General features: G+C 40.4%; 1 protein-coding gene across 8 annotated transcripts in view; it reads left to right on the top strand.

Moving 5' to 3' along the window:
* The window catches only part of LOC139470014 (5-hydroxytryptamine receptor-like), a 189,605-nt gene extending 181,956 nt beyond the window's left edge, over positions 1-7,649 (top strand). For all 8 annotated transcript variants that reach the window (XM_071252300.1, XM_071252298.1, XM_071252299.1 and 5 more), the window contains one exon: positions 5,325-7,649. In XM_071252300.1, coding sequence (XP_071108401.1) covers positions 5,547-6,923 — 1,377 coding nt within the window. In that variant the 5' untranslated portion in view covers positions 5,325-5,546 and the 3' untranslated portion in view covers positions 6,924-7,649. The remainder of the gene's footprint in view (positions 1-5,324) is intronic.
* Positions 7,650-12,943: the final 5,294 nt, after the last annotated feature.

Raw genomic sequence — 12,943 nt, 5'->3', positions numbered from 1 at the left:
TTTCTCAGAACATTACCGAAGCGCAAAAGAGAAATACAATATCTAATGTCACGAAAGCTTACTAAAAATGAACACGCTCTCACTCGGTTAAAAAAATTAAATGGGCAAGCACTTAATGAAATCGTGTAATCAATGCATGCACGATATATGCTGATGACTGCACGAATATAACTACGCCCGATTTCCTTTATGAAACCAGCACACCACCAACCCCCAATGTAGGTCACATCATAATTCAAGCACACGCAAGGAGTTGTTCTGAACTTTTTATCGGCTATATCTTTCCCTCCACTGAAAGACACTGGTTGCCAGTCCTATGGCCTTCTAATGATGTTATTCCGTGCTTTGATTGCATGATTAGAGCCTTTTGATTACGGTACAGCAATGCAGAGTGTGTCGGCATGGAATTACCTGTACGCTTGGCTAGGCTGTGAACATCGACGGGAGTATTACTCGACAGTGCCTATAAGTACACGGAAATTAATTATCAACGTCTTGGTGTTAACGCTGATCAATATTGTTAAGGTGAAACAATGGAGAGTGCTTTCTGATCAATATCTTGTCAATATTGCCACGAAGCTTGTCATTCACCTTCAGTTTATGTAGTGAAACGTGTTCGCATTACAACGTACGGAAGGTTTAGAGAGTACGTAGTTTTTGATACACACGCCCTTCAAGATACTATCATGGCATGAGACGACGGAATTCCAAATGTATTCATGAACATATCGGTTTTGGGAACTCTATGAATAACCTGTATGAATATTTGGTATAAGGAAGCCTAAAATTGGGTTTGGCTATAGATCGTGCATAGTTTGAAAAGGACAAGGAATGTCCCAGCTAAATAAATGATAAGAAATCTAGAATTTTATGACAAATGTATTGATTCATTTCAAGCATGTAGGTTTGTTATCGTCCATAAATAAGTCATTTCCTCTTGGAGATTCCCGGTTAGAATTGGTCTCCAGTAACCCACGCCTGTCGTAAGTGGCGACTAGATGGATCGATGGCTGGGCACGGTGACTTGGTTGATTGCGAGATATTGTACCCGACGGCGTGGGTCAACGCTGATATTTTGGTTGGTTGGTTTGTTGTTTAACGCCGCACTCAGCAATATTCCAGCTATATGACGGCGGTCTGTAAATAATCGAGTCTGGACCAGACAATCCAGTGATTAATATCATGAGCATCGATCCACGCAATTGGGATGGATGACATGCATCAACCAAGTCAGCGAGCCTGACCACCCGATCCCGTTAGTCGCCTTTTACGACAAGCACAGTCACCTTTTACGGCAAGCATGGGTTGCTGAAGACCTACTCTACCCCGGAATCTTCACGGGTCACATCGCTGATAACATCAACCACTGGTTTTGTGAAGACTCGATTGACAGGCCACAGTGCTACATCTGGAATATAAACACGAAACAAACAAACAATAATTCATACATACAATCTTACAGAAAAGGACCAGAATATTTTTGCATCGGGGTTTGGTCGCTAGAATCAATGCTTTGATTGTGTATTGGATGGTTAGCATCAACTGGTAGAATCTCTTCTAGACACGGTGTCTTGTTCAGACTACATCAATCCTGGGTCTCTCTTATATTAATGATTATGGTGTACATCCAATTTAGTCCTTCCTGAAGAGGCCGCCTCCGTGGTCTAGTGTTAGAGCGTCCGCCCAGAGAGCGGAAGGTCCGGGGTTCGATGCCCGGCCGCGTCATACCAAAAGACTGCGGCATGTTATCTCAGTGTGCTAGCACTATAAATCGGCATCAGTCCGGACTAGTACAAGCAGCCACACAAACACACACACGTACATGCACATCGCTATATAAGTACAATAATCTTGGACGCGACGTTAAACCCCATTTCACCTCACCTTCCTGAAGAATAGGATATGCTAATAAATTTTAGTATTATGTATGTATTTAAAAGCGAAAAAAAAGGATTTCCATAATCATAACAAATATGTACTATTGTACGATTCTATCTATATCATGAGCATGTGTTTATGAAATAGTGCGCTCACCAGCTTTTCGAGAAAAGGTGAGCGGTGTCCTGCTCCATCGGTGACACTCGTACATACACACGGAAATGAACGTCAATTGTTCACCTACAAAACACAGGACCATTGTACAAGTCAAAATAAGGAATAGCATCGGACATCATTTTTGTCACTGATGAGTCTCCTATGGAAACACATTCCAGATAGTTATGTCTGTGTTTGTTTCGCTAAGCTTTAGAAACTTCATCTATTCGTCAATCCTTTTATGTATCACGCCATTATCCAAATACTGTATAAGAAGAAGCGATGACCAAGAACTATCCCTATTTATGTCCTCAGAAAGCCAAAACCAAAGAAAGCTTTGACTGGAATTGGTATTATTCAATCAAATAATCCTCTGTTTGTCTAAGCCTGATGAACCAAAGTCATCGATCAATTTGTGATATAGATACTGATATGTCTGAGATCTCTCTAATGCTGCTCCATAAATTGGGAAAAAAGCATTATGCTGTACCAGAGGCACGGTTAACGCGCTTGTCCTTCCCGGGGGCACGCGTATAATCAGTCATGCAATAACTGTAAGCTTTTTTAGCGTGAAAAATTCACGGTTTCAGAGGCCAAAGAGGCGGCAGGGTACATAGAGAGCTAAATTAGCGGAGTCGCGTACGTGAGACACCATCACTGCAGCTTACTAGCACTGAAACAAGAGAAACGCTTCTGAAAATTAACAGATGTGGCGAAACAATAATGAAACTTCAATGCTGATTGCCTTACGCCGTCGGGTTTGATTTAAATATTTGCCCTCCCGACAAACACGTACGTGTAGTAAACTGCCATTAATTCAGATCACGTTTGATCTCCTACGTTCAGACCTCCTCTATCTGGAATTCCGAGGACTTTTTTGTTGTATATTTTTGTGCAGTACAGGAGTAAGGTTTTAAACCTCGGCCCCATTAATCCCTATGGTTGTTTTTACCAGACTCATAATCCAAATAAGGAGGTCACCTTATCAGATGAACCTTTAGAATTATGTCATTAGTAGTAGTGGTTTATTTCAGTAAATCAGGCCACAGGTCTATTTTACAATATGTATTCAAGCATTCACACATGTTGCGCCACAAGTGCATGTAGTAATATCAATACTAATCAGTACAAGTGTATCTGTGACTATAGACATATGGTGGTAGAATAGTAGTTATATAATGGACAACTGCTTGCTCCTCATTTTAAGAGCAAAGAATGTAAACTTGGCAAGATTATTGATTGTGAAAGCATTACTGGTGGTAAATAAAACTTTACATTTATGCTCTGATGGAGATGTATAATAATAACTTGGCAGAAAGTTTTTTCTAAGATTGTCATAAAACGGACAAACTAAACAAACATGGTATTCTGTTTCTACATTTGGAATGATACAAAATGGACAAAGTCTTTCACATTTTGGAATACCTAACTTTCTACACTGTGATACCATATGGTCACTGTTCGGCGTGCGAAACTGTGAGAGAGTAATCCTAAATGCAGCACAACACTTAAATAATATTCATATTCATTTGATAGCTTGATTGTTTTATACAAATATAATGAAGATAATTTGATTATTTTATTTGTAATCAGCTGATAGTAGAGTCCTAATGCATATAAGAAACGCAAAAAAGACAAAAGTGACGCTCAGGAGTTACTGTCTGGAGACATCGGGTACCAGCCGCCTGTTTTTGAATGTGAAAGACGGGCTCTGGAGGCACAGTCGTGTACGGTATTGAATTCGCTGTGGAGTGTTTGGTCCCTTATTTCGTGCTGGATCCACTGATCTTGGCCTTGAATCACCAGAGCTGAAAACGTGTGGGATCTAGGGATTTTCCCCAAAAATAAGCTGACATGCCGTAATATAACAGATATTCCCTTCAAAGTGTCATCTAACAAAATCACTCACTGACCTTGGACACTAATGCTAACAGTTACCCTCACTGAGTATAACAACATGCAGTGTGACGACACTCTTAAGCTGAAGTGAATGTTATTGTTGTTCTACATAAATATAGTGCAGAACATGATTTGACTGTGCTTGAGTCGGTATGGTTTTATGCAGCGTTTAGCAATATTCCAGCAATATTACAGCGGGAGACACCAGAAATGGGCTTCACGTGATGTACACATGAGAAGAATCGAACCCGGTCTTCGGCGTGACGAGCAAACCCTTATCCATTGGGCTACCCAACCTGCCCTGTAAGCTAATGCCGCAGTCAAACTGCATATAAGGTCAAAGGAAAGACACGTATGTGTAGCTATTTGTAGCTATTGATATATGGAAATATTCACAGGCAGCCTTTTTTTCATTCGCTGTTTGAAAACAAGACCGTTTACACTAAAAATATGGTTTAAAAAATAAAAGCTTTGCCTGGCCATTTTTATAATATAGAATTGATTTTTGTGAGTGGCGAAGATAGGAACGAGCTCATACAGCGCTACAAATTCATTAATGTCAGTATGATGAGGTCGGCTTGCTCCCACTGGACTTTTTATTTTCGGAAAACGTTTATATTTTGGTATTGAAATAATCAAATGGGCAAAACAAGTGGAACTTCATGATGACAGGGTCATAACCCGAGACGATTCATCGTTTGTTTGTCCGTCTTTATTTACATTCCCCAAGAAAATCAACATTGGTTAAAGACTTGCTCGTGTTCAGATATTGTTAAACTCTCGGGAAACCCCTCATTTATACTCATAAGAAGTGAAATAGGGGTGCCTATCTTACCTTGTGTTTTTACAACCTCGATAAAAGCGATAAAACCCTTTAATCAGTATTATTTTATAACCCTTTTGCTTTCATTCATTCATTCATTCATTCATTCGTCACCTTAATCTAGTGGTAGAGCGTCCGCCCGGAGAGGGGGCGGGCCGGGTTCGATCCCCGCCCGCGTCATACCAAAAGACGTTAAAAGATGGTACTTGTTGTTACCCTGCCTGGCGCTCGGCATTAAGGGGCTAAAACAAGGACTGGTCTGAGTTGGGTATTCATGTTAAACTGCGGCATGGTATCTCAGTGGGCTAGCACTATGAAGTCGGCATTAGTCTACTAATACAAGCACACACACACACACACACACACACACACACACACACACACACACACGCATGCACGTAGCTATGTAATTGCAATAATCTCGAACGAGACCCTATCTCATTCATTCAAATGCGTTCATTAAATTAACCTTTTCTGATAGTCAAAAAGGCAAGATGAACCTATCGCAAGTTTAAGAACAAAGACTATTTAATGAATATTTCCTTAACCTGTCTTCTCATTTTTTCAGAGAGCCCCGCCAGTCACAATGCCAAACATCGCCCATTCCAGATGGGCATTCGTACCTGCTTTCAAGCCAAAGGGAGAAAACTCGTCTCTGAGACTACACAAATGAAGGAAATTCGAGGTGGATATCTGCCTTTAGACTTGAATAATCACTAAGAACCTTTTACCACTACCCGTCGTACGAGTCTTTCATCTTAGTGAAACCTCAAGTAACCAAGCATTGGATATGGAAAACTCCACTGAAGAACTTCCTTATAACGTTGCCATGTATATATTCGACAATGTCACTGTCGCTGGGCTAGACGATAACCTCACCGCCAACGGTACAGACAATACCGTTGAGAGACGGTATACCAACCACGTCCCGAGATACAATGAAGGTATCATGATTTTCATCTGCCTCATTTTGGGTTCCATGATCTTGGCGACCATTTTGGGAAATGTGTTTGTTCTCACCGCTATTTTGATAGAGAAAAGTTTGCAAGGTGTGTCGAACTATTTGATTCTGTCTCTAGGTGTGACGGATTTGATGGTAGCAGTGCTGGTGATGCCGCTTAGTTTAGTTAATGAGATAAGCATTAACTGGTATCTCGGCGGAGAGGTGTGTGACATGTGGATTTCAATGGACGTGTTGTGTTGTACTGCGTCTATCCTCCATCTCGTGGCGATATCCTTTGACCGGTACTGGGCTGTTTCCAACATAGACTATATTAGAAGACGGTGTGCCAGACAGATTATGCTCATGGTTGTAATTGTGTGGTTTGTTTCCGTGAGTATCTCCATCCCACCTCTGTTTGGTTGGAAAAATAACGTCGATCCAGATGTAACGGGACAATGTATGATAAGCCAGGATCAAGGATATACCATATTTTCTACAGTTGGTGCGTTTTATTGTCCCTTGACTCTCATGCTTGTGCTAAATTTTAAAATTTATAAAGCGGCGAGGTCGAGAATTCGGAAAAAGAAATTCGGAGGACGACCGAGGCCGGCGCCTGTCCCGGTAGTGCAAGTTGAAAATACCGGAAACCCGTCGAGGAACTCTTCCGGAAGTGACGTAAGCCAAGATGGCTTCAGTATGTTTAATGGTTCCTGTGTAAATATGAACGAGATCTCGCGGATTGAAAGTACTATTGAAGGTCCAGAGGAGGCCCAAAATGGCAATGGCCTTCAAACAAACAATGGCCTCTTAGGAACCAATGGGAACCTACCCCCAAATTTCGGGCCATCTCTCACAGTGCCTGGGAATGTTTATGTGTTGTCTAAAAACAGATCAAACAATAATAGCAAAAGGGCAAGGAACCGAGAAAAAGACAAACTTCGGAAGGAAAAAATTGAAATGAGGAGGGAAAGGAAGGCGGCTCGGGTATTAGGAATCATCACTGGTGCTTTTGTTGTTTGCTGGTTGCCGTTTTTCATGATTGCTCTAATTGCTCCTTTCTGTAAAGAAAGTTGTACGTTCCCTCCTATCATGATGAGTTTCTTCTTGTGGCTTGGCTATTTTAACAGTTTACTAAACCCGATCATCTACACAATATTTAATCCAAGTTTTCGCACTGCATTCAGAAAAATATTCTTCAGAAAGTTGAGGCTTGTTCAAAGGTGAATACTGTGATTTTTTTACATATTGTTGTTGATGATGTTGAAAAATGGGACAGTTTCCTGAAGTCAAAAACATCATCACATCGTTTCTGTATCATGCATCAATAATTGTGGTCATTGCATTCACATATGTTATTTTAGAGTACGTGTTCAATCGTTCAACGGCTGTTTTAGACCGACCCCTTTGTGGCATCTGATACTGGAAATATTCATGATACGTAAAAAAGGAAAAAAAATCTTATAATAAAAAATGCGATCGCAATTCTTTTTCAGAAATACTAACGTATCTGATTATTTCTTCCCACGTGGTTTAAAACATCAATTTGTTTTATTTCATGTAATCAGTTGCCACACTCCTAACTCCGTTGTGCGTTTCAACTCGCTACGATTTTGTGGTTATACATTTCTGTGAATTAGAGATATATTTTGCAATTTCATAAGAACTCATCCTACATATTTCACTCGGGCAAGGCGAAATGAATCCATTCGTGTGATTGACTTCAAGAGGTTTTCCCATTTCCTGTAAATACGTGTCACAATGTAAATGTACAAGCATATGAACTATACCCTTATGTATCACTATAAATCTTATTTTTACTGTAGATTTCTCATTTCAATCAACTGGAAGTTATACTGCGCATGCGTATCACGTCATCGGCAATACATCCCAATCTTCTATTTTCTTGGTGCATACTTTATATATGCAAGGTCGTAACATTTGGATGCATTCTAATGCAAATAAAGTACCATATACTTCAGAAAGGAGTTGTTTGTGATGACGATTGTCAGAGTTGTTGCTGCCACAGAATGTTAATGTATTGGGCAAGGTATGGTACATCTTCCCGAGGCAAGGGCGTTAACCCACTATAAAAGTCCAGTTTCCTCCCTTGCCGAAATAGGCTGGAATTTCAGAGTTATGTTTTGTATGATCTAACGAGTCTATGCATAGTCCAATCAAACATCTCGTTACGTAATCGACATAGAAATCGTCCGTTGGCAACATGGCGATTGTCGTGCAGATCCCGGTCGATTGCAGGATGTGCAAAACATGTCTACCGTCAACTGGGCGGCGATATATATTTTCCAAATCGTTTCATGTTTCTTATCCACTTGCTCAAGTGAGTTCATTCCCCTCGCGAGGTAAGACCAGTTTAAAACAATATAGATCTTGATTATCGATGAGATCGCCATTTTCTTTGAAGTTCCTGGAAGTGATATGAGGGCGGATTCTAAGTGGTCAATAGGGGGGACATCGAAAGGACATACCTCGTTATAGCCACCGGTGGGGCTACGATCGGTTTCATCTCTATTCGCCTACAGTGCCGATCGCCATCAGTAAAGCTGCTTTTAGTGCACTTTGCTTACAATGTTCCCCTGGCATTAATTGTGGACTAGTCCAAAGTAACATGTATGTTATTATTACTTTCCTCTCTGATGACACACCTGTGATTTTGAAACATGAAACATGTTGTTGTTTATGTACTAGTATTTCCTTTCAACGCCCAGTAGACGAAAGGGGAAGCGTGAGTTATTATTCCTTTGTAAAGTGAAATAGTCAAACTATTGTTATCCAAATCCCTTCAGCAGCCAATGAGCAAACTAATTATGGACATGATTCAACAAGAATAGAATTCTTAACTTAGTAAGAGATAAAAAAATATTTAGTCGATATTGTGTTTTGATAAGTTTAGAGTGTTGACAAAGAAATGGGTGTGTTCGTAGACAAGCTATTATTATCTATATCTCATCAGCTGCCAGTGAGCAAACCAATTATATACAAGACTGAAACAAACAACAAATTTGGAAATGAAAGACAATAAGATTAACTGACCGAAGAAGATTTACTGCTCAACACGAGTAACATAATATAAACATTAATGTAAATGAATGTTTATGTAATATGATGAATGCTAACCCAAATCATCTGAGTTTGAGAAGTCTTATATTTATCATAATTTTTTAATGTTAATGTATACACGCAAAAACTACAAGAATAAACTTATTCCTTGTTTTTTTACAATGACAAGATCATTACGGTCAAGGGATGATTGTTTTCTCTAAACCATGAAGTTGTTTTGATAACACTGAGGGCAAAACACACTGAAGGAGAAGTTGCCCCATGATCTAGCCACGAAATTCCAGCATACTTTGGCGAGGATTCGAACTGGACTTTCAGTTAACTCCCTTACCTCGGGAAGATGGTTCTGGTTTGTTTACAGGCCGCCGTCGCATGACAGGAGCACTGCTGTGGGGCGTGAAGCAACTTCCTTTGTATGCAAATTGTGTGAGTGGCGGGTGCTACCGGTGGGGCAGGACATGCTTACCCTTTTCGCGAACACCTGGTGTCATCACTGATATTCATTCATATAATTAGACAGCAGGCATGTACCTCCAAGCATATATATACACACATAGTTTCATGCACGCAAATATAAATTGACACGCATTTCTACAGGGGCACACAAGTGTACATGCACTCTCAAATGTGTGTGCGCGTGCACGACGCACATAAACAGAAGTCAAGAGTCATTATGGAAGTAATGCACTCATAAACACTTCCACATTAGCACAAGGTAAGCATGCATACACACGAGTTCATGTCCAATTTGACACATGCTGACGACCAGATTTGCTCATGGACCTACACACCCTTAAACGTACGCATACACATATTTACAAATGCACGGTGCAATTACAGGAGCGTAACCATGCATTCATACTCGAACATGCAGCCATAGACACATACAAACATAGGCACATATACAAACACTCATGAACACACACATGGACACATTCACACGTGGACACATATATGGACACATATACTCATGGACACACATGGACACTTACACTCATGGACACATACATGGACACATACATGGACATAAACATGAACACTTACACCCATGGACACTTACACTCATGGACACATACATGGACATAAACATGGACACTTACACTCATGGACACATACATGGACACTTACACTCATGGACACATACATGGACACTTACTCTCAAGGACACATACATGGACACTTACACTCATGGACACATACATGGACACTTACACTCAAGGACACATACATGGACATATACATGGACACTTACACTCATGGACACATACATGGACACTTACACTAAAGGACACATACATGGACATATACAGGGACACATACGCTCAAGGACACAACATGGACACTTACACTCATGGACACATACATGGACACATACATGGACACATACGCTCGAGGACACATACATGGACACTTACACTCATGGACACATACATGGACACTTACACTCATGGACACATACATAGACACTTACGCTCAAGGACACATACATGGACACATACATGGACACATACGCTCAAGGACACAACATGGACACTTACACTCATGGACACATACATGGACACTTACACTCAAGGACACATACATGGACATATACATGGACACTTACACTCATGGACACATACATGGACACATACGCTCAAGGACACATACATGGACACTTACACGCATGGACACATACATGGACACATACATGGACACTTACACTCATGGACACATACATGGACACTTACACTCATGGACACATACATGGACATATACATGGACACTTACACTCATGGACACATACATGGACACTTACGCTCAAGGACACATACATGGACACATACATGGACACATACGCTCAAGGACACATACATGGACACTTACACTCAAGGACACATACATGGACACATACATGGACACTTACACTCATGGACACATACGTGGACACTTACACTCAAGGACACATACATGGACACATACATGAACACTTACACTCAAGGACACATACATGGACACAAAAATGGACACTTACACTCAAGGACACATACATGGACACATACATGGACACATACGCTCAAGGACACATACATGGACACTTACACTCATGGACACATACATGGACACATACATGGACATATACATGGACACTTACACTCATGGACACATACATTGACACTTACACTCAAGGACACATACACGGACACATACATGGACACTTACACTCATGGACACATACATGGACACATACATGGACACATACGCTCAAGGACACATACATGGACACTAACACTCAAGTACACATACATGGACACATACACTCATGGAGACATACATGGACACATACGCTCAAGGACACATACACTCATGGACACATATATGGACTAATACACCCATGGAGACATACATGGACACATACATGGACACTTACACTCATGAACACATATATTGACATATATACTCATGGACACATACATAGACACATAGACCCATGGACACATACATACTCACATGCACTCATGAACACACACATGAACATATACAGACATGACACATGGAAACACTCATGGACACATACACACATGGACACATATACATACACACATGGACACATACATGGACACATACACACATGGACACATATACATACATATATGGACACATATACATACATACATGGACACATATACATACATACATGGACATACTCATGGACACATACACACATGGACACATATACATACAAACATGGACACATACACACATGGACACATATACATACATACATGGACACTTACACACATGGACACATATACATACATACATGGACACATACACACATGGACACATATACATACATACATACATACATGCATACATACATACATTGACACATACAAACATGGACACATATACTCATGAACACATACATGGACACATACACACATGGACACACACATGGGCGCAAACACACATGGTCACTTATGGAAATACTTATGGACACATACGCATATGGACACAAACACATATAGACACATGATCAAATACACACATTGACACATACACTCATGGATATATACATGGACACATACACACATGGACACATACACACTTGGACACATATATGGACACATACACACATGGACACATACACACTTGGATACATACACTCATGGACACAAAGACTCACAACAGATATACAACCAGAAGTGTACAATAAGTGAGGTGGCAAAAATGACCATAAATACTTTAGACATATTCACACAGTACTTGATAATCCCGCGACTGCGTGAAAATCAAAGTTACCATGACACATCCCATACATGAATAAGCTAGCGTACATATATGAAATAACATATATCAAATCAATATATGATAAAAGTATGCACTTAAACTACTAGAGAATAAAAATTTTCTCGCAATACGCAAATGAACATAAAGACACTGGACGGAGACGACCGCCGAACTTTGCCGAACTGTGCCGAACGTCGGACAGTTACGAGAGGGGGGAGCAAGGTTTTATGACCCGTGACAGCAAGACAACAATTCACCTGACAAAAAACACGGGAAAATAATGGTACAAGTCAAAATAAAGAATTGTATCAGACGGATGTAACAGATGTGTCATATTTGGAAATATCCTCCGCATGTCTACCCTAAAACATTTTGAAAGCTTTACTGAGGCCTGTTACTCTTATCAAACAGCATTAAGCGTTGAGTCGTGTGACGCTGTTTGAAGTCTTGGTAGAAAGAGCATACTCCTCAAAACTTATTAAAATGTAGACACCTAAGGCTGGAGCTGCTGAAATGTTTCTCGACATTAAATGAAACGTTACAGTTGCAAGATTTGGAGCATACCGAACATAATGAAATTATTAATTGTTTGTAACCACTATTTAATAACTTTAAGGGATATTGTAATCAGAATCACTGCATTCTTCCGCAGTCTTGTCACAAGAGGGGGCGGTCGGGTAGCCCAGTGGTTGAAGCCTTAGAAGCCAAGAATACTGATAAGTTGCTATCACGGGGAAATCAAGCTATGTCCACGGTAGGGACAATAAGAATCGATTTATCCAAGACACAAGCAGCCAAGAAAGGGGATACAACGCAAGTTCTACATTCGTACAACCAGTCACATGGAAACCCGCCTCGCTGATCATTACTTGTATCAAAACACGGTTAATTTC

Source organism: Haliotis cracherodii, unplaced genomic scaffold (genome assembly GCF_022045235.1).
Source record: "Haliotis cracherodii isolate W230 unplaced genomic scaffold, xgHalCrac1.p SCAF_20, whole genome shotgun sequence".
NCBI lineage: Eukaryota > Metazoa > Mollusca > Gastropoda > Lepetellida > Haliotidae > Haliotis > Haliotis cracherodii.
Note: the sequence above shows the minus strand (reverse complement) of the source record. Positions and strands in the feature narration are given on the sequence as shown.